The 24,048-nt window shown below is 35.6% G+C and overlaps 1 protein-coding gene across 6 annotated transcripts in view; it reads left to right on the top strand.

The window, feature by feature from the left end:
- Positions 1–16,868, top strand: part of LOC135221857 (calcium channel flower homolog) — a 35,678-nt gene extending 18,810 nt beyond the window's left edge. Inside the window, exons 5-6 of one of the 6 annotated variants that reach the window (XR_010316108.1) lie at positions 5,572–5,777; positions 11,045–16,868. Coding sequence is in view for 4 of the 6 variants with exons in the window: in XM_064259799.1 (XP_064115869.1) it covers positions 5,572–5,677 (106 nt within the window). In the remaining 2 variants the exon portion in view is untranslated. Of the gene's footprint in view, positions 1–1,796; positions 1,868–5,571; positions 5,778–11,044 lie in introns of all 6 variants that reach the window. The other 5 variants (XR_010316107.1, XM_064259799.1, XM_064259801.1 and 2 more) reach the window with 5 other exon arrangements.
- The last annotated feature ends 7,180 nt before the right edge of the window (positions 16,869–24,048 follow it).

The raw sequence follows: 24,048 nt of genomic DNA, 5'->3' as shown, positions 1-24,048 counted from the left end.
GGGTGTTTTGAAGTGTCTCTTTAAGAATACCTGCACTCATATCTTCTTTTTTCTGAGGCTGTGTAGTCTTGCTTTAATCTGTCATGAACAGTTTCACATCAGAAAAAGCTGGCTGCTACATTTGACTCCTCCCTGGATCATCTTCTTAATCCTTCTCTTTTAAGGCAGCTGGGAGAGATATCTCAGTTCAGGAGAATTTCAAGTTTCTGAGACAGTCTGTAAAGTGAGCCATGAAGATACTTGTGCCTTCGCTGCCTTTGCTTAGGTGATTTTCTCTGCAAGGGTACTCTTCCCTGCTCAGGCACGAAAGCCCTTCTCCCTGGATGGAATCCACCTTCTGGCATCAGCGTATTCAGGATAGATCCCAGATCAGATAAGTGTTTTGGCTTAACACAAACCTTTATTTTCTGTGGGTGAGCAGATGTTTTTTGCCTAGACTGTCATCCGGGTTAGCCAAGTGATCATTATCTTCCACTTATTTTGAATGCTAAGCTGTCCCAAGATAAGCTATCTGTAATGGTAGTTAAGAATCCAAATAATAAAGGTTATGAAATTTTAAGTTTTTGTGCTCTGCGTGTATTTTATGCAGTGTAAGTTTTGTCTTTTCTCAGAAATTTCATTAGTCTCAAGGTGGGGTCTGTCTGTGTGTTTATACCTTGATATTTCATATTTACAGTAATTTCCATGTGTGTTTCAGATCATTGACACAGGAGGGAATATAATAGAAATTTAGTACATAATGTGCCTGATCTTGCAATTGTGTAACACTCACCTTGGCAATATTGTGTAAAGGTATAATTTTTTGTGTGTAGAATTAAATATTGTTCTTTGTGTTACACCTTAAACAATATGCTATAAATTTGTACTTCTCAAGGCTCTGTACACATTGCAATTGTGCTAATGTTTAGCACAAGGTCATACTTTTTTAAAAGTTTATAATTTGTTTTTAGTATCTGTATTTCCAATAGATGGTGCACGTAGTATTGTGCTTTTTATGCAAAATAGGCTATAATTTAGTTATACATATTTGAATAATTTTTCATGAACAGCATTTGAATGACAAAGGGTTAATTACAATTTTACAGTTTTGGTGAGAAAGCGTTGTACAAATTAGTAAAAGAGTCATGGTTTTGATGTCGTTTGCAGTTTAAATGTGTGGTTTTTGGGAAGAGAATTCACAACAGTCAACATATTGGTGTTGGACGTATCCTGGGTTGCAACTTTAAATTTTAATGCTTTGGTAGACTTAACTATAGAGTAATATGAAATGCATCTGAGGATAATTCATTGTTTTGGAATGTATAACATTACTAATATGCTCTTTTTCTTTTGTTTTGAAAACATGCAGTAGTTATTTACATAATTTTTTGTACAGCTATATTAGTCACTGTTCATATACCTACCTTAGATCTTGTGTGTCTGTGACATACTTATTTATATATGATCATGTGAAATGTGGGAGGACCAAGTTTTGTCAGACTACAGTTTACTTGTAGGGAAAATTCTCATAGGCTTTACACTGCAGCAGAAATTATTTCACTAATATGTTCTCCAACTTTATCATTGTATTTTCCACAAGGTTAGCAAAACTCTACCACCACTAGTAGTAGTAATTCCTTTTTATACTATAATTTATAAAATTCAGATTTCTCGACTTAAGTTTTTAGGACAATGATTTTCAGTTTTTATTTTTTTTATATATCATTTATTAAATGATATTGAAAGCAAAGCCATGTGAAGTTTCTTGTCTTGATTTACGTTAAATTAGAGATGTAAATTTTTGGTGTGTCCCACAGGGGGGAGAGGGCTGCTCCCATCTCAACTCCAGCTTCATCTCACTCTCAGAATGGGCTCCCTGCTGCTTAAGGTTTTGAATCGTGTAGTTTCTGTAGCAGTATGCAAAATTTGCACGATTTTGGGCTTGTTTTGGTGATGGTTTTCATTGTATGTGTACCACTATCCATTGTACTTAGTTCATTTAAACATGTATGTGCTTGTGGCTGCCACATAAGAAGATCCTATCATAGTAAGGTAACAGAATCCAGAAGTAAGCTATTCTAGATAGGACTGTTCTGTTTCTCCCTGTGGTTTCTGCCTTATCCCTTGAGTCTTCTGTAGTGATCATACAAAGGATTTTTTAACCTTTTCAGAACACTCATTTCACATGAATGATGAAAGCACATGATTTTTGCAGCACAGTGGGCTTTCACAAAATCACAGAATTTAGTAGCTTTGAAATTTGCCCTGCTAATCAGTTAATTGTCAGATAATATTTTTTTTAAGCATAGTGCTTTCTGTTGCTCAAGGAACATATATATATATATATATATATACATATATATAAATTAGTAAGTTCTTGGTAAGGTTGTTGAGGGATCTCTCCTACTTTACTATTTGCTTCAAACTGTTGCTGGGAATCTTTCTCTTTCGTACCAGTGATGAGTATTTTTTTCCTCTTTACTGTAAGACTAAAGTAGGAAATCTTTCAACTCAATATGCCATCAGAAAGGGTCTTGTGGTGGTTTTGAGTTGATTAGCATTGTAGTCTTCTGGGTAGTATCTGATTTCCCTTAATACTTTCTTGAGACTGCTTGGAAAACACTTGCATTTTGACTGCTTTGATATGTTAATGACATTCATATTCTAAGAAAGAACATGAATTTGTGGAAGTGAAGCTATTAGTAACATTACCCTTAATATTGGTAATAGGTAAATTGCATGAACTTACCAACCATTCTTTTGGCTTTGGAGAGATGAACTTAGGAATCTAAATTATACTGTACAGTATAGTATTGGCAAACATACTCAAGTAATTAAGGTACAACGGCTAAAGCCGTCCCTTCTTAAAAGTACATATGAAATGCTAGACAATGTTTTAAACATATTTATACTGTATGATAAATCATTATATTTTTTTACACATACTTCTACATGTTCAACTCCTTAACCATCATATTGACTGACTGGTGCATCAGTCATTCTGTCCCCTGTTACTGCTACTAATTCATATTTTAAAATGTCTAAAATTCATGGGGGTTAGTTATTTGAATGGAAGAAGTTTTCCCATATTATGAGTCATCTGGTCCTTTACCATTAAAGCTTTATCTCAATCCAGCCTTCCTCATCAAATTTAGTCTGATGGAATGAAGGAAGTTTCCCATACTATGAATCAAGTGGTTGTTTGGGCTGTGCCTTTGCTGAAAAAAATATCTGGTCCTTCACCAATAAAACTGTCTGCAGTCTCTGTGACTCCAGCCTTCCCAAGGCCCAGTTGGATGCATCTACATCTTAATCGTAAAGTGAAAAAGCCACTCTTTGGAGTTTTCATTTTCATGTTCTTTTAATTCTTATCTGCCCCTAATTTCAATATGTTTCTATATATTTTCTATTGAGAAAAGGACGTTCAAGACTGACTGGTTACTTTGTTATACCATCTTTGGGTAATTTCTCAATATTTTACATACAACAGTGTAAAAAAAGGAACAATTATACAACCAGGCAGTCCCCGGTTACCGGTGATCCGATTTTATGGCGCTGTTTACCACCATAAGGTTTTTGATATATGGCACCATAACAGGCCGAGTTCCGGTTATTTGCGCCATGAGGTTCCTTATGGTGCCATAGCATACCTAACAGAGGTGCCGTAATGGTGCTTATGGCGCTGATAACGGTAAATTGCTGTGTTTCGGTTAATGGTGGTTTTCACTTATCGGCACCCCTTCGGGAATGGAACCCTCACTGATAACTGATGACTGCCAGTATAGTAAAGCATTGTAATCATTTTGTTTGGAAAATATGAAACATAATGTGGTTCAGTCCATCCCAAAGGAAGGTAACTGGACTGTATCTACAAGGTACTGTTTGTTGCTTATTGAGTCAATATGTTTCCAAAGCCTTTTCTCTTAACATTTTCAATTCAAGATTTGCTTGGAATCTCTTATAAACACTGTACTGTATCAGTACAGTATATGGTCTCCTTGGAGGATTACAGAGTATCATTAGTCATCTTATCACATAATGTCTTATAACATTTTATCATTCAGTAGTTTTGTATAAGACACTGCTAGCCAGACTTTGTACTTATGCAAAATCCTGTTGTGTTACTATTGATGAAATAATATCTGCCTCCTCTGTAATCATGGTAGTGTTCCTCTTGGGTCTTGTTTCTTGCTCCACTTATCTTCCCTTCTCTTCTAAATTATCTACTGTCAGTCATAAAAATCTCTTGGAGCTGGTTCTTTCCTGATCTTGTAACTAATAGTGCTGTCATCAGAATCAGTTTGGGGTTGTTATTTTTCACAAGTCTACTCTTATAACTGAAGTTGGGCATCTTCAAACTGTTTTACTTATTTCTTTACTTCCAATGCAGTTCATACTCGCACAGCATTCAACATTGTGGATGCTCTGGTAACATCAGACTTGGATAGAGAAAAGTAATGAAGAGATTTAGATATCAGAAGATAATTTACAGAAAGGTACAAAAAAGTGATTAGCAAGGCCATTAACAAAAGGATGGGAATAGATGTCAAGTTCTTTCTTGCATATCCTGTTACTGCTGCTTGGTCTACTTTTGGTCCTTAATTTTTTTTTTTTATTAGATCAGTATGTAATTAATCTTCTCACATAAGTCATTTTGGGTATGCGGGTCTTATCAAATCGTGGAAACATAGATGGTAATTAAATTTGTTAATTGTTCATACATAGATGGTAATTAAATTTGTTAATTGTTCATATGCGGAACAAACCTTCGGTCTTAACTATAGGATATTTTCCAAGCACCAACTGGTAACCAGTTTAGATTTGCTCTGAAGAAAATGAGGTCCATTGTTTTAATGTACATATAAACACACTTTTGCATCAGCCTCATAGGGTTTGTTCAAGTTTGGTTAGCGTTATCGTTTACTACTGTTGTACCTACCCTATGTCAAGCCAATGACCACACACCACCTCGTCTACACCCGAGTTTCTAGATGCCACAGATCCCTTCCATTACAGTCTGATTGTTTTTAACCAGTTTCCAGCTGGCGCTAAAAGCTTTATCCTATTGTTAAGACCAAAGGTTTGTTAGTTATGAAAAATACAAATTGATGAAAAAATTTGTCAATTTTGTTAGAATTTTTCGAGACAACTTTGATATACCACATTGCTTTAGGAAATCGGCAGTTATTATTCTTAGGTTTTGTATTGGAGAGCAATTTGGACAGTGAGAGCTAATCAGATCCTTTTTTTTTTTTTTTTTTTTTTTTTTTTTTTTTTTTTTTTTTTTTGTTTTTTTTTTTTTTTTTTTTTTTTTTTTTTTTTTTTTTTTTTTCTCAAAGTGCAGTATTACTGAAGCAGTATATTTTCTTTCTTCTTGGGCATTAGGGTATGTTACAATGTAATGAGGTTTTACATAATATTTTACACATTTTTTTAATGTACCTATATTGTATTTACTAAATCGTGTTAATTTTTAGAGCTGATTTTTTTAATTGTGTTCAGTGTCAGAAGTAGTCTCTCAGAACTTGGTTCTCACCTAATATCATGATGATTTAGTCTTGATTGCTAAATGTCAAATGATATCACAAATAGGGGTAGCCGAGAGGACATGATCGCCGCAGCCCAGCAAAACACTGGGCCTGCCAACTCTCAAAGTGCCATCCTAGTGGACGACCCTGAGGCCTGGCGCTCAACTTGAGCCCAGTAATGGCTCAGTAACAAGTACCATCCAGCATTTTGATAACCAGCTACTAACATGTTCGTTTTTTCTCAACAACTAACTCTTTGAAGCATGAAAAGTAGGAAATTTAGAATCCCCTGATCGCTTTGTATTTCTTGGCTTTGCATGGATAGACTTTATAGTCTTATTGCTTTTATATTTACTGTTTAGAAGAGTTACTGATTATTCCTATAGACATTGCATTAGAAGTTATACATACTGTATAAGGTACTAGAATATGAATGTAGTGATTTTCTTATGTTATACTGTGTGGTGTATTGCTGTGCTTATAGGGAGTTCATTTGCCAATATGAGAGAAGTCTTGCTACTTTTTTGGGTGAGTATTTCTCATCATATAATTCTCTGATCCACTACAACCTGGTGTCATTTCTTTCCAGCCTTGTACTTACATTACAGGCAAGTGTGTTATCTCCATTATTCTTTGCTCAATTTATACATTTGGATAGTAGGTGTAGTTTGACCTTTGAAGATATGGTGAGTACAAACCTAGGGCTGATGGAATTATTATTGTGATAGTTTTGATTTCAGTTAGCAAACATTCATATAGCAAAGCTAAAACCCTTGACTTGCAAAGCAGATAGCCCATTTATAAAACAAAGAAAGGTAAGCAAGCAACAGCTTTAAATTAACAAACTGACAAGTATGCCAAAGACCAGTGATACAAGTATTGCTGCCAGGAAGACCATTTTATTGTTTTCCAGTAAAAAGAAGGAAATATATCTTGGGCAAAGAGACTGTGGATGTTGATTCTCATCTGTAAGTGTAGCTTGCTTCGGTTCATAGATTGCAGGCATTAACAACATTAATGTAGAAGTACTCAAGATCCCAGTTACCATTGCTGGGAAGGGAATTCACCACTTTGAGCTGTCTTTTCTGAGTTTCAGAGAATCAGGGAATTTATTGACATTTATACAGGAGGACTTTTATCCAGTAATGGCAGAATAATTTTCTGAGATATGGCATTAATGCAGTCATCTCAGTATGTATAGGGAGTCATAGGAACAACTAATAGTTTTCTGCTAGCATTAAGCACATTTTTCAAGTTCTGTGAAAAGGAAAGTTTCAAATGCATTGTTGAAGTGTTGAAAACAAATCTTAGAATGATAGATTGGCCAATTAATAGAGGTCTTAAGTGTGTTGGAGTTTAGCCATGAACACTTCTTCATAATCTTATAAAGCAGCAAAGGTCACAAAACAAACCCCAAGGATCATCAGACATGATAGGTTTAGGCTTACTGTGAACACACTTAAATTTTTTAGTCATTTATAGTTGTTAGTGGGATAAAGTGTGTTGCTTGATGTTGTGATATTCTCAGCATGCATGCTGCCAAATTGTTTTATTTCTGCTAACTGAGACTAATTTTTGCTACCTAGGCAGTAAATATTCCTCTCGCAACTAACAACACACAACACCAGGCAGTATAGCATAAGTAGAAAGGGAGGTTTGTAGTTAAGAAACATTTAAATGATTTTTATCCGGTGTTTTGACATAGTAAATTTCTCTTTGAAGTTTATAATTCTTGTCTTATGCAATATTTATGTTTCTTGATGTTGTGTGTGGTGAAGGTGATAGTATTATTTGTCTGTACATTATCTATTTTGTCTTGGATCTTTGAACACTTCATAATTGTAAGTAGTATGGACTGTGTACTGAAATGTGGGTAATTTTCCATTTATGAAAAAAATGGTAAGTGCTTTGCTAGAAAAGCTCCAAAATAGACAATGGATTGGAGCTTAAGCTGCTGGTAGTAAGGATTTTTTTTGGTGTTTAGAGGATATTGCTTACTTTTATTTGGTTGGACAAGGCAGCAGCCACTTGTTGAGATACCATCACTAGAGGTAATAGGGCCTTTCTAAGATGGATCAGAGAGTCTGACACAGGATTTCTTACCCTAGGTATGACACTTTCCTCTTTGCCAACACATACACTGAATAGTCTGGCTCATTTATTACGCATACTTTAGGTACACATCAGAAAATGTCTAATATATAATTGGTGCATATTTTGGTGGAGTTCCCTCATTTTGAAACCAAACTTAGAGCTGGTTTGCTGGCAAATAAGACTTGCCGATATTTTAGGTGAAGGTGCTCAAGCAAAGCAAATAATGACAATTTTAAAAAATATTAATCTTTTATGAATTGTAATTTTCTCTTAATAGTTTTAGGTTTCTTGTTTGGTTTTTATGAATGAATGATTTGTATGTTAGATCGGTTGGTGTATGTTTGTGTGTACGACAGTGACTTTTTAATTCTTAAGATATATATGTGCTGAATGGCCCCTCAGCTCTGGCGCTTGGCTATGTGCCAAAAATTTTATAATCTAATCTAATCTAATATATAATACATCCTTTCTCAGCCAGAGCCATATAAGACTCAGAATGAATGAATGACCAGTCAACAGCCAATTCCGGGACTGGAGAAAATTGGGTGGGTCAAGGTTGTCAGTAAGGGCTTAACAGAACGTGCTAAAAGGGTAACAGCTCAAAAATCGAAGATTTCTAAACAAAATGGCCCCCATTACTTAGATGCCTTTAAGTAGGTGGGAGGTGCTCAAAATTTTTAGGTTAGCTAAAAATGAGAAAAGCATTGCTGTAAATGGGTACTGTGAATTGGGAACAGTTGAAGGGATGTCAAGACAGAACATGGAAATTTTTTGTGTTCAGTAAGTAGGATATAATGGAGCTGGCACAAATCTGTTGGTAGGGTTGCAGATAAGTATAAAATATTTTGGAGTGCCAGTAAAACAATACAAAATGGAGTGGGTTAAGTGAATACACGAATAACAAAGATTAAGATAATCTTTGGAAAACAGGTAATGTTATGTTTTTGGTTTCTGCACACAAGGAAGATGTGTGCACCAGTCAGGTGGCATACTGATTTGAGACCTAAAGGGTCGCATAGGAATGGACAGAGTTGACTTTGAGGATGTTATGGGTAAAACTGTATAACGCTTTGATCGGGCTGAAGATGGGTTATTGGAATGTTTCCAAAGCCAAGGTTGAGGTAGCCTAATTAAATGTTTAAGAAGCCAAAAGAGAAGCTGAAACACAGCAGGAAAGAAGATAGAAACTTCAAGGACATGCAAGGAAGAAGATCGAGATGTAAATAGAGAAAAAGGGGAGGGATGCTAAAATGCAGGTGCCATTGTCAATGAGGAGGAGTGTACCAAAGATGAAAACGGGGAAGTTAAAAATTGAAAACAATCAGATAAGTTGAAATAAGGAGGCAAGGAAGATGAAAATTGGAAAATCCTCAAGATCACCTGAAATAAGAAGTAATCTGATAAAAGCTGCAAGGGCCAGTTATCTGAGCTTACTAGCATTTATGAAAACCTCATAAAAGTTGAGATATTACTGGAAGAATTGGATTAGAGCCTTCAAATAAGTCTACAAAGGAAAAGATGTACTGCAGTGCAGAAATTATTATGGAATAAGTCTACTTGAGCATGCTATGAACATATTGGAATGCACAGAGGGAGGAAGGCTGAGAAAAAATGTTTAAAATCAGTAACTGGAGGCATGCCAGAGACAACAGCAGTAGTAGTTCGGGTAATGAGGCAACTGCAGGACGTGTGCCATGTAAAGAGGTTCTACAGTATAGTATTTGTAAGTCTGGGAAAGGAATTAGACAGCACCAGGACAAATGGGCTACTGAAACCAGATCTAGAGAGAAGTAATGACAGGTGTATCAGAAGAATTGCAGGTATGTGGTGGTGTCCATCACAGATCAGTGCTGACCCCTTTTGAGGTTTATCATAGTAATGTCAGAAGCTATAGAGAAGTACAGAAAATGAGCCCCATGGGAGATACTGCTTTATTTAAATAACCTAGTGCTAACTGCACAATATGGGGAAAAAGGAAGGGGGTGAATGTTTGAAAGTTGGAAGAGGAGAATGGAAGGGAGAGGAGAGGACTAAAAATCATCGTAAGCAAATAGAAATAAGTACAGTCATGAAAGTTGCCATGCTGGGGTTTATCCTGTAGATGAAATGTAATACAAGGCATCACAAGAGGTGCTTAGGATTAACAAATATATATATGGAGTAAGATTTTCAATGCCTGAAATGTGTAACAAGAGCAAAATGGAAAGAGAGGGGAGTTCAGAACCTTCTTGTTGTAGATGGGCTGATCTTGGAAGAAGAATTGTGGAGCAGAGTTGAGATGGTTTGGATGTATAATGACACGGGTTGAGGAACAATGTCCAAAAAGTATAAGATATGGGAGTAGGAGGATGAAGTCCTGCTAGAAGGCCCTGGAAGTAATGATGAAGGGTATGAATGAAGGCATAGACCTTATGAAAGTTAAGGCAGAAAGAGTACGGGACAGAGACGACTAAGAACTCATTGTGTGTGTCTAATGCCATAAAGGGAAAAGCTGATGTACTACAATAATCATTAATTTATGATTACGTAATGATTTTTTTTATTCAAAGGAAAATTAGTTTAGCAAGTGCTAATGAATTTAAAAATCTGTAGAAAGGTTATCAAAAATGATAGAAATATTTATTGAAGATCACCTTGTACAATTGTACAGGCAGTCCCCGGGTTATGACGAGGGTTCCGTTCTTGAGACGCGTTGTAAGCCAAAAATTGTCGTAAGCCAGAACATCGTCAAAAAATCCTAAGAAAACCTTAGTTTTAATGCTTTGGATGCATTAAAAACTATGTAAACTGCATTCTTATTGCATTTTTCATCAAAATAACCTTCAAATATTGATTATTTGGCATTTTTGGTGTCATATTTCTTCTGCCAGATGAGCGTGGAGTCCTGAAATTTAGTGCTGTAGTTGGTATATAATGCAAGACAGTGTCTGTACATCGAGTCATGCCCTTGGCAGCTACGTATTTGTTTCAGACAAAAGACAGAATTTTATCAGTAGCATTTAATTTTCAAGGTAGTGTCTATACATTGTCATCCCATTGGCAGCCATTGTGTTCAGAAGTTTATCAGTATTTAATTTTCAAGGTAGTGTCTGTACATTAAGTCATGCCATTGGCCAGGCGTTGTGTTCAGTTTGACGAAAGACAGAATTTTATCACTATTTAATTTTTTTGATATGTATTGCAAATAGACATTTTTATTGGCTAATTGTTTTTACTTCCTAGAAAAGTAAAGTAGTAATCTTCTAAGTATTCTGGATAGTGTGACAATAGAATACCATCCCTATGTAAGTGGTATGTTATAAATCATCTTAGATATTCAAATTCTGGTTTTTTTCTTGCTTAGAATATATAGGCTTTTGTACAGTACAATGTGATTATATAATGCAAAATTTTCTTGATCTCTTTCAGTGTCAACACATTTTAAATTTTTTTTATATTTGCAGAGGATCCCGAGATGACATGATAGCAGCGGCTCAGGGGTCCGTACGATCAGGAAAGGACATATTAGTGGATGCTGAACAGCCACCAGCATCTGCTTAATTTCCACCCCCCACTTTTTTTTTTTTTTTTTTTTTTTTTTCTAGAAACAAAACCTTCCAACCCTTCTTTGGGTAGTGAAAAGTGAAACTTACTTTTTGCCTGCTTACCGTATTTTACATGTACCAGTACTGTATATGAATGAGGGTAACCTTGTATTTATACACATATTTGTGCCATTTGAATGACTGTGAAACACTTGTTTAGGTACTTTATAAGTAAACAATATTTTAGTAAACATTCATCTAAATCAAGGCTGACATGTATTTTATTGTACTTATATAATTTTAAATAATTGAAAATATTCTGGGTTATGGATGAAATTTAGATAAACTGGTAGAACTTGGGAATATTTTTTTTTTTTTGGCAATGAGTAAATGACAGATGCACAATGCTGAACCTTTAATTATTGATCAAACTTTTAAAAGTAACACTTCTGCCTCAGGGTGTATTTTCCTGGACATGGTTGTATTACAGTCACAACAGGAAAAAGAATATATTTTACAGTGCTGGTGGACTACCTTAAGAATGTACCAATTTTAAGGATGTATAGATTTTTTATAAGGAACTTCTGTGAAGCTGTCTTTTTCTGAGTGCAAAATATTCAGACAGAAGGAATGAGTGACAGCAATATGTGCACCATGGTGAACTATTGATTGGTAAGAGCATGTTTTTTAAAAGTACATATCTCCTGTTTTCATGTGAGCGCTGCTGATGAGATCATGTTTCTAAACCATAACTAGCTGGCTATGCAGAATTTTGGGTATCCCATGGTATAAGACATTGTGAATTATGCAGTATGGTATATATATATAGGAATTTTGAAGTATATAGTTCATGAAAATTATGGCCATTCCTTCCATACTCCTTCCATTTTCAAGTCAACTCTGTAGGTACATTTTTCAGTTTAACAGACAATAGTGAATTTGCATTGCTCCGTCATAAATGCAAAATGTCAAGCTTGCTTCTACAGGCATTATTGGAATTCATACATTTCTAATCAATGGTAGGTGAATGAATAATTATAGTACATAGAAATTTGGTTGTATGTATGTGATGCCTTGTTTGCTGGAAATTCTATTAAGATTAGTAATGTTTTCTTCTTTGCATAAGGTTAATGGTTTTCAATTTGCACGTGATGTATACCTAGTTTATTATTTTAGGGATATTTTCTTTGGGTGTTTACATACAAGGATGGTAATTTTGAGAATATATTTACACAAGATGTTTATGCAGAATTTAAAAAATTACTATAGACGATGTACATTGGTACCATTACCAGTTCCAAGCTCTTGAATAATTAAACTAGTTTCAGTGATTGAACATAATATCCCAGAATTATTTGTGGCGTACTGTATGAAGTAATGCAGAAAGAGAAACCATATACTTTTATTATGGATGACTTAATTTTAGATTTCAGAATTTAAAAAAGCTTTTTGTAGATGGTAAAATTATTAGTCCAATTCCCATTTTTGTTCAGGAATTTTGTGTAATTCTTGTTTGATGTTTCCTCAAGTTAATTTTATGCAGTCTTTGGAATTGCAGGTCTTTGTTTCCAATGGTTCACTGATTACCTTGTGTTAATTGAACCTGTCTGCTCTACATGTGAAACTGGAGGCTTAGAAGAATAAAATTGCATATACATAACATTTTCTTTTGCTTAGGAAGTATTGGTTGATAATTAATTTTTGCATAGACATCATGTAAGATGGTGCTGCAACTGTTAGAAGATTATCATTTTAAGTAGAGTTTTATTCATGCAAATTTAAAAAAAAACGTTTCTGCCACATAAAGTCTTACCAACCATTTATGAAGATATACTTTAAACATATAGTTGAATTGATGAATTTAAAGGATTTTATTCTAGTTCAATATCTTCATAATGTTTCTTAAAATTTGGGCTATACATATATGTATATATTTTGTTTAAGAAGGAGGTAACTTCAAATTTAAAAGCATGGAAATGCATCTTTCAGGGAATCTTACTGTACTTCTGTGAGGGCTAAAGTGATCAGTTGCTAAATAAAATTACTGCTTTGAGATAACATCATTTTCTAATTTACATTACATGATGCCTAAAATGTAGATTGGTAAGGTTTGGATTGCATATGGTTTACAAAGTTAACTAATTATTAATTATTCTCATAAGTGCATACGCATGATTCTCCATCCTTAAAACTATATTGTAGAATATTTCCAATCATATCAGCATGAATAGATTTTGTATACTGTAGACTTTGCTACTGGCTTCTTCCTTATGAGTCCTATTTTTGTTTTGTTATCAAGTATTGCTCAATTACCTATCAGCATTAATGGGATTCAGAACTGATTTAGTCTATGATTCTAAATATATTCTCTTTTAATTAAAGATCATCACAGCTTACCAAAGATTAGTTATTGAAAACTATTTTAGTGCAAAAATCACATGAACCTCTTCCAAAAGAATTTCATATTTGTTTTTCAGGTTTTCTAAAAGCATTTGGCAAATTGTTGCCTATAGAAAGTCAAACCATAATATTTTTCAGATATGGTACTACCTTAATGGTATAAATACAGTACTGTATAATCTTGTGTATTCCTTCTCAGTGCTTTGCCTTTAACTTTGGGGTGATTAATGTATGTAGTTTTTTTTATAGTACTGCATATATAGATATCTCTTTCTTTGTACTTAAACATGTTTTTGTCACATGATTTATTTGGACAAGTATGATGTTATGTGGGAAGTCCCCCAGAATTTCCTCATGTCTGACATTTGTTTGTCAAAGCAAGACCATGTGTTTAATGCACTAGATATCCTTTAACTTTGTAGCACTTTTAAAAAGAATGTTGCAGTTACATAGATGTACGTATGATTATTTTGTTAAGATTTATTAGTAATCTATATTACTGAGCATTTGCAGGCAGAATAGCAGAGATGAATTCAGGAACATATCCTGAGCTTTTCTCTCTTCTGCCATTCACCCATTATATGTACTATATGATTTTCCCATCCCCCCCTCTTATGAATGAATCTTCCTTTTTTTTTCTCGGTCTTGTCTGGTAACATGGGATAGGATTATGCACCCCTTTCTTGCTGACATCTTTCAGTGATATTTCTGTATGTAATGTTATTTTTTTTTTACGCAGGCTTTGTCTCTGGTTCCTCTATGCATGGGTATTTATCCATGCTGATATTAATTGTAGAAACCTCAAAAAGTAGTGCATTTTTGACTTATGATTCCATGTTTTCATTAAGAAATAATCTATAATAATTTCACAAAATTAAAGAAGTTATCTAAAGTAGTGCATTGATATATTCCGTATGTATATGATATTCAACTTTGCTTAATACCAAATTGAACAGTTTGTGGGGGTAATTTTGTGAACTGTAGTCAAGGCATTAGGTTCACCTTTGCACTGCATAGTGTTTCAAGAAGTTGTGCCTTGTAATGGTAGCTCTAGGCATGAACAGATATTTAATTCAAACATGTTAGTGTGAATACTTTTGGTAATGTTTTTTTGTTGCTCGGAATGTGTTCATTGTTGTACCGTAAATAATTGTAAGTTATTGCTTATGCAATGTGAGTCAAACTTGCAGTATATATTTGCTCTTGCTTCCTCTGTATTAGGAACTTGGATACCCAAGTTAGGCTGTGAGCTGTAGACAGTTATGAATTATTTGTATTTCTATTTTTGGGAATGCTACAAAACCTCACAAGCAGTATCAGTACACTATTTGAGCATAGTAAGAACTGAAGTGTTGAAAGTGCCCCCATCCAATCCTGGAAGAATTTATGACCAAAATTTATGGGATTACACATAAACTTTGTGAAATCACTATACATACTTGTTTAAGGATCACCAGTCAAAAGAATATATAGCCATTCTGATTTGACTAGATTGTTACTGGTAACATTGGGAGCGATAAATTATAAATTCCATTCCATGCTTTGCATCTGAACTTTTCCAATTTTCTTTTTATTCTTTCCTCTATTTCTCTACAAATATGCATGGTACTAACATACAAGAAATTACTAATGTTTTAGAATACTTACAATTTCAAACTTGAACAAGGCAGGGTTTATTTACTTTAGAATGAACATCATGAACATTGATATAAAGATAACTAGCTTTAGTATTTGTGTTAAAGGTTATGCTCATTCCATTAAATTACATATCATACAGGTTAGATTTCTAATTTTATTGTGTCTCCTTTGTATAGTATAAAGTTTATTGAAAGTAAAAAGTTATGAATGGATTTTTGTGATGAAGACAGTTGTTGGATACATTTCAGCTGTATGAGATCCTTGGCTTCCCAAATTACTTTAAAAACCTTTACCTTTAGATTATTTTATAATCAACTTTTGCCATAAAGAAATTGGATTTTAACTATAATGTAAGACTGATATATGCTTTGCCAATTCAATTTAAGGTGCTGATTAACTTGATTGTTGAATATTCAAGAAATTAAAAGTAATTTGAATACAAGAAATTTTTTTTTTCTAGACCACCGAGTTAAAATAACCCGCAAAGGGCAGGCCATTGGTCACCAACCTATTAATAGGAGCAAGAACAAATATATATAAATATTTATGTTTCCGTTGGCAGTACCACAAAGATCTGATACTTAATGGTTGGTGTGGAAGGATTGTGCAAATACTGTGTACAATTGCCAGTTATTGATAAAAATAACACCACAAGGTAATATTAGTGTTGAAACATTTTAGTGTCTTGTGTGTGAAACCTAAAAAAAATTACAAAAAAAATTAAATCATTCCATTTCCTAAGTAAATACTTATGTAAAACTGTAAAACAGACATTTGTTTTGAAAGTAATTAGAGTATTGTAATCCTTTTGTAATGATTTTATCAGATACTTATCAGTACGTATATCAGTTTTGATACAAGTACTTGACATCTTTGAACCTTTATTTCGAACTAAGAGATGTAGGTACTTTAAATGCAAAATCATGATAAGAAAATCTGGAGTTGTTGTTATTCAAGGCTGATTCCTGCATATGTTATGAAAATGTTGAATGTATGATGTGTTAATAGTAGGCATGTATCCACTAAGGAGACTGTAAGATACTGTACATTTGTGTAAGCCTAATTGTGTCAGTGTAAATACTTTGTTAGATATCAGATGATGTTGGTAATACAATTCAGGAACTATTGATATGATGGGGTTTGCTTTTTAGCATACAGTGAAAGGAGAGGTGTTCCTCAGTGACTAATGCTGTCTTGGAAGGTTATACCCGGTGGTGGATTTTTTCATGTTGCTTATGTATAAAGTCTATAAAGAGTTCCAATTCTTCACTGTCTTATAGTGGCCTGAATTGACTTGCCATTGGTGTATTTGTTAATAAATAAAAGGAAAAGTTTTTTTTTTTTTAATGCTTTTTTTAATTAATTTTTTTTTTCTATTGTTTTTGAGTGAGGTTTGAATTAAAATGCCTTGTTTGGGAGCTAGGCACCTGTGCTTAACTTGTTTTGTGTGTTTCAGTTTCTATTTACCAAACTGCTATACTTTCCGTAAGTGGCAAATAATATGGAAATTGGCCATTTATTTGTAATAGTCTTTTTAGTTTTGTAGATAATGGCATTATTTTTAGTGTAACGCAATTTACTTCCTTTGTTTTTAGTTTCTTAGGCGGCTTTTTGAAAATAATGTTGCACCATGTTTATTGTTCATGAAGCAAAATGTGAATTTGTGTAAAGTTATTTAGTGTACCCAATAAAGTGGATCGATTTAGTATTTTTTCAACATGTCCTTTGTAATACTGGGAAAAATTAGCTAAAAGAAAATCCATATCGTAAAGTAAGAATGAATATGAATACAGTACATATTATAAATTACATGAAATAATAAAGCTGTTGGTTAAACAGCTACAGTATACTGTGTGCGCTTTGTGTAAATCAGAATCCAGGTTTTATTCAAGCTTTGATATTTGATCAAAGACTTCATAAGCTAGGCCTGCCCAAGATTTTTATTAAATGTGTAGTTTACTCCTTGGTGTGAACACAGCATTTTTGGTAATATCTAAAACTAGTAATTCTCAACAAACCGTATGACTGAGGAAATTTTTAAGTAAAGTTATATGATGATATTTTAATAATAGCTCATGGATGTCCATACAACAAATGTTTTGAATTTTTATTCAACACTTTTGAACACCTCATAAATTAATAAGGGAGAAATGGACAAAGCCCTTAAATGACACTTTTTTCCCACCAAGAATAAAGTGGAGGTATTTTCAAGAAAAACTGGATTTGTGTGTGTGAAAATACAGGCAGTCCCTGGGTTACGATGGGGGTTCCGTTCCTGAGACGCGTTTTAACCCGAAAATAGTCGTAAGATGGAACATCAAAAATCCTAAGAAAACCTTACTTTTAATGCTTTGGGTGCATTGAAAACTATGTAAACTGCATTCTTACCGCATTCTTATTGGATTTTTCATCAAAAAAAAACTTCAAATATTGATTATTTTGCAGTTTGTCATATTTCTTGTGCCAGATTAGCGTTGTAGGCGTCGTAACCCTAGAAATAATTTCAGATGAATATAATTGAAAAGTGCCTTAACCTCAGAACGTCATAAGCCGAACCCGTCATAACTCGGGGAGTGCCTGTACCTATCTTTGCCAGTCCAAACTTTTGAGAGGAAATGGACCAGAGAAGAGATTAAGGAGTGTCAGGGACTTAAAAGAGAGAAGGAAGTACCAATTCCATCAAACATCTATTGCTCAGGTGACTGGAAAACGTCGGTCGTGAAGAAAATTACTCGACAGGCACTCTTATAAATGGTAGCCGAGGTGAAAGAATGTCACCCTTGCGGTCTCCTCTTCCTTCTCCTTACCACTTCCAATTTATGGAAAAATGGTTAAATGTGAAACAGAACTCCAAAGAGAAGTCTGGGATTCTTGATGGGAGAAACAATATCTGATACCTCTACTGTCCCAAAGAAATTAAGGCCAATCAAACATGAAAGTTCAACTGCAGTGGCTTTTAAGCCATGGAGACTACAGGTGCTGTTTTATAACTGCAATGACTGCCACAGCTTCTGTTTCATTCTGGAAGCATCAAAGTAGAACCCAGAGTCAGACCAATCCTCACCATTGACACTAATTAGATGCCAAAACATTCCTGGAAGCACCTCGGCGGTGTAGTTGGTAAGGTATTGGTGTCCCACCTCGGTGGTTGCAGGTTCGATTCTTGGCCCTTCCATTGAGGAGTGAGAGGTGTATTTCTGGTGATAGAAGTTCACTCTCAACGTGGTTCAGAAGTCACGTAAAGCCGTTGGTCCCCGTTGCTGAATAACCACTGGTTCCATGCAACGTAAAAAAACCATACAAACAAACAAAACATTCCTGGGGACTTGAGATAACACTGTATCCTGTTTGGTCATACACAAAACAGTTCACAAGTACATACATAGTCCTCTGGTGGGCTGGGTAGGCAAAAGACTACCCTCTGACAAAAGGGTCTTCCTTCAGGTCATCACTACCATGAAGGATCAAAGATCCATACCAAAAAAAAATGCCTAAATCATGCATGGTAGACAATTCAAAGCTGCTACCTTATGTGAGAGAGAAAAAGATGAAGGAGGACACTCCTTGCTCAATGATGGTGTAGCAAGAGAATAAAGGAAAGCCAAGAGATACGGCAAAGTCTACTTGTGGTGTCCATTAGACACTGTCCGAAAGAAAGTTTTCTTTTCAACAAGTCAAGGCACTGTCCAAGAAAAAAAATTTCTTTTCGAAGAGTCAAGGGAAGTAGTAGTAACTCTCTAGGCTAGGTTGGCTCTAAATGCATTCTCTGTACTGATAGAAGCAAAATCATATATCAAAAACTGCTTATAAGTCGTGAATGACTAAGGCAACTGAGCAAGAGCCTAGGTTCCCTCTATAGTAAAATATCTGCAGATAATGACCAGATGCTTCCCCATAGTCCATTTGGCTCACAAACAAGCTGGGGTTCATTGCAGACACCAAAAACCCGAGATGTCCCTCCTGTAGAAGGTAATTATTTCTGGGTTACAAAGTATGTTACAAGTTTGTGACGCCAGTTTGATGGAAGGCTGGAACTTTAAATGTGGTTCTAAAAAAGTGGAATGTTAACAATTTGGAGGGTTTATTTTATGAAAAGCTCAATCAAAATGCAGGTTTTTTAATTTTCAAGACACCCAAAGGATTTCAAGTAAGGTTTTCACAGCGGTTTTCGGCTCACAAAACACCCATCATAAACCAGGGACTGCCTGTACTGGTAGCATGGGTACCCTGGCTGGCTTAGGTATCCTGGCTAACAAGGCCAGACTGGTACCTTGAGTTCCAGATACCTAGTGCAACTATGCACAAGCATGGGTAGTAGGAGGGGGTTCCGGACTAGTGGTCTGAGAGCCTTGACCAGGCCAGATAGCCTTGCTAACTGGACTGGTTCTAACACCCTAGTGCCAGAGGACCCAGGTTGTACCTGTGCCTCCCCCTGATCCCAATCCCTCGCAGAAAGTTTGGGCTTAGGGATCTGCTGCAGGGATTGAATGCAGTATACTGTGCCTCCATCTCTGCAGCGAGTTCAACAAACCATAAGGAAACCCTCCCTTTTAGTCTTTCTCCTCCTTCAAGTTTTCCTGCTTCCCTCTTCCTCTATTGTTACACTTCTCTTGTAACTTTAATGGTGGGTGGAGGTGGACAGCATGCCTCTCTGCCCGTAAAGTTGGGTTATGTACCTGATGTGATCAAGTGAGGCAAAACTTTTATGTCAAACCTTTCCCTCAGAGCTGGATCCATTATCGACAGACTGACAACCCTTGAGGCACTGGTATGGTCTATACATATTTAGGTGAGGATCCTAGAGCAGTTACCACTCAGGGTGACAATGTTGCTCCTCACCCCTGTTGGGCCTCCTTGGTAAGAACTGGATCCATCCTGGACGAAATTAAAATACATTATCATGTGATGACAAACCAAAAACCTTTTGACCTCTGGCAATGGACGACTGAAGGAAACTCCGTTCAGACAAATAAAGGTGCAATTAATACACTAAATACTAAACACTACAATGAAGACCTAACCTTGACACACTTTGACTCCCTCTTGTCATTGAACAGACACTCAACTTCTGAAATGTCATTCAAACATAAAAGACCAGATATGGTTGATAGAAACCACAACTAAAAATCATCTGCTGTCTCCCCATGTGAAGTCTTGTAAGGCTTCTAGTAGTCTTTCCTTGTTTGCAGAGAGGGTTCATGGACTGTAGGTCTGTGACGCACTGCCAGCATAGCCAAATGAGAGATTAGGAAAGTACTATAATACTTAGTCATAACTACTTTGTTACGTACATATATGGCTGTACGTACTTAAATATCCCTTTTCCTCTCTCGAAGCCTACCAAACAACCCCTTATTACCTAAAGTACTCATCACTATATTAATGGATTTTTAATCCAATGCACTAATCTGCCAAGGCAATCCACTAAAGTTAATCTAATATGAAGACTGTCCCAAAAGCTTAATCCCTTCATACTAAAGCCATTTTCAAACTTATATGAGAGAGAAACAAAGCTGGCTCACACCGGTTTGAACTCGAATTGCATAAAATTTTAAAGGTTGAACAGACTTACTAGCTAAGAGCTAACTCCCAGCTGAAATTTCATTTCAACATCGAGGTCGCAACCTCGATGCTGAATTAAAATTCTTATCGACAAGATAAGAATTGCCAATCAGAAGTCTCGGAGAACATCACTGTTATCCCTAAAGGAACTTATTTTTTTGATCCCCATAGAAGGACCAAACACAATTAGTACTATTAAATTAACAAAGAGTTACACATTTTATCCATATCTCCCGAGTAAATTTATAAATCAAGCAAAATTTTTTATACAACTTACACCTCGCCCAGAAATAGATTTTTCCTACGTCAAAATCCCTTTTCTAGGTCTTATTACCCCTTTAGATAATCTGAACCTTATAAATCAAGTTAAATTCCAAATAGTACATAAAGGAGACAGCCTGTCTCTTATCTGACCATTTATTCACCTGAATATACTACCTTCACAATGTCAAATTACCACAGCCTTTAACTAATCAATTGGGAAGGCTAGACTTGATAACTAATTCACACAGACATTCAATAAACAGATGGAGACCTAATTTTCAGAGTCATTTCTTAATGCCTAAAAACTTTAAGAAAACAATTACACACAGCTTGCGAACAAAACTTAAATAGTATAAGTATACTACTAAAAATGCTTATACCGGTTTTTTAATAGTTTTACCACAAAAAGTGCATGTAGTCACAAAAATGAAAAGAAAATACGTCATCTGTGAATATTTCTCAGTGAAAAATATCGCAAATAGGCAAATTTTCCATGAATAATGGGTACATACGGTCCATAGAAAAATCCGCAAACAGGCGAGTCCACGAATAGCAGGGCAGTCAACCTGTGCTATTCGTGGACTTGCCTGTTTGCGGATTTTTCTATGGACCGTATGTACCCATTATTCGTGGAAAATTTGCCTATTTGCGATATTTTTTACAGAGAAATATTTGCAGATGACTGTATTTTCATATCGTTTCGTGACTAAATGCACTTTTTATGGTAAAACTATTAAAAAACTGGTAGTATAAGCATTTTTAGAGGGGTACGTATCTATTCACAGGGGGGGAGGGGGGTGTCTGGTACCCATCCCCACAAATACTGTACTGTGTAAACACTTTACCCATTAAGTATATATAATAAATAAGGATCTTGACTAGAATCAGCAAACATCTCAAAAATATATTTACAGAATCCTTATTACTTTAATGTTAAACTACAATGACTGATTTTAAGTCTATCTACCACAAATACAAAGACTAACATATCACCACTGAAGACCTACTTCAGACCACTTTACAAGGCAGAAAAATAAGATCTACCTATCCTTGTTACGGGACTCCATAATCTAATGACAAAATAGTTCAATTGATACAAAAGGTGTGTGTACGTATACATACCACTACTTGAATTCCTACAAAGCTTCCATGACTGTACTACTAAACTATAATCTTCAAATAAATCTCTCTCTCATGCTAATATACAAAACTTATTCTTTGTAAAACTACACTTTAAACCTGCTCTGCAGCTGCGTGCAAGAGAAAACTACAGGCAGTCCCCGGGCTACGACAGGGGTTCCGTTCTTGAGACGCGTTGTAACCCGAAAATCGACATAAGCCGGAACATTGTTAAAAATCCTAAAAAAACCTTACTTTTAATGCTTTTGGTGCATTCAAAACTATGTAAACTGCATTCTTGTTGCATTTTTCATCAAAAAAACCTTCAAATATTGATTATTTTGGATTTTTGGTGTCATATTTCTTCTGCCAGATCAGCGTTGTAGGCGTCGTAACCCTGGAAATAATTTCTAATGAATATAATTGAAAAGCACCTTAACCTCGGAACGTCGTAAGGCAAACCCGTTGTAACCTGGGGACTGCCTGTATCAAGTAGTACTACCAAGTAATCCCTCCAGAGTAAGTGGAGTGCTTAAAACATTAGCTACAACTCAGTTCCAAGATGCATTTTCCAATACTATAACTCCATACTGTTACAACTCTTGTCACTTTAATTAACGAGTGTGATGGGCACTGTGAACATACCCTAGAACCAATATCAATCTTATTTACTGAAACAGGGATACAATTAAACCCACCTTCAGACCATTTCAAAGAGCCATCCATTTACATCTAATATATATACTTAGAAACAGCTGATTCTAGTGGATATGGCACTATACTACCTGGCAGTTGTACAGGCAATCCCCCGGTTATCGGCGGGGTTTCTGTTCCCAAGGGGGTGCCAATAAGCAAAATCTGCCATTAACCGAAACTCGGCGATTTGTGGTGCCATAGGCACCATTGTGGCACCTGTTAGGTGTAATATGGCGCCTTATGTGCCATAAGGCACCTTATGGCGCTGGACGAGTGCCATAAAACCGGATTGCCGATAACCAGGGACTGCCTGTATACGTACAGCACATTGATTGTTAAATTTTCTTGCAGTAGGGCCATATTTGCTGACTTTTGTGCTTTGTAAAGCTGGTATCACACTAGTCATTTCTTGCTCATGGTTTTGGCCAGCATCCAGCCGATGCTCACGAGCAAAAGTGTTGTATCGTCACACTAGGAACTTGTGGTTTCGAGGCGCCGTAGGAAAAAGTAAACAAAACTGATCAGCTGATCATCATGGCGCCCAGAAATTGTCAGACTGTTGCAAGATGTGCTGCAGTGGTGTATTTCTCGGAAACATACGTGAATGCAAGAGTAACAAAAAACGTTTGTGGGTTCGAGAGTGGCTCAGGAGAAGAGAAGCCAAAGGTCTGAGAGTACGTCCTATCAGCAGCAACCATCTTGTTTGTTTACATTATGCTGTGGCTTGCGGCTCGTGCTGGCTGCTTCCCATTCTGTCGGGAAGCTAAAAGCTCCCGGTTTTTCATTTTCCCCAGCAACGGCTCGAAGCTGGAGAAAAAAACGCCTTGTGAGGCCACCTTAATGAGTTTAATTTGTGTGCCTTTCATTTGTGTCCACCTAATATACAGTAATTGTAATTCTAAAGCAAGTTTTGCTTACTCTTACTTTATTTTTGTTACTTTTAGCAATGCATATTTCTTTCTTCTACTAAGAATGTCATATATATCAACATTTGCTCTGTTGATCTGTTCTTCATTCCTCCATAATACTGTATCGCTCTTTTTATCCAATATTTAATTAAAAATCTTATAGTTTTGAATGGTTCTACAGCTACGCAAGAGGTTGGGTTATTTGTGACCTGGCACAAATTATGGGAGTCCATATTTGCATATTGGTCATGAAAATTTAAAGTTACTTGTCATGTAACATAGGTAAGGGTGCTTATTTAGTCTAGGGCAGTCTTTCACCTACCAAAGGGACCTACT

This window comes from Macrobrachium nipponense, chromosome 3, assembly GCF_015104395.2.
Source record: "Macrobrachium nipponense isolate FS-2020 chromosome 3, ASM1510439v2, whole genome shotgun sequence".
Classification (NCBI taxonomy): Eukaryota; Metazoa; Arthropoda; class Malacostraca; order Decapoda; family Palaemonidae; genus Macrobrachium; species Macrobrachium nipponense.
Note: the sequence above shows the minus strand (reverse complement) of the source record. Positions and strands in the feature narration are given on the sequence as shown.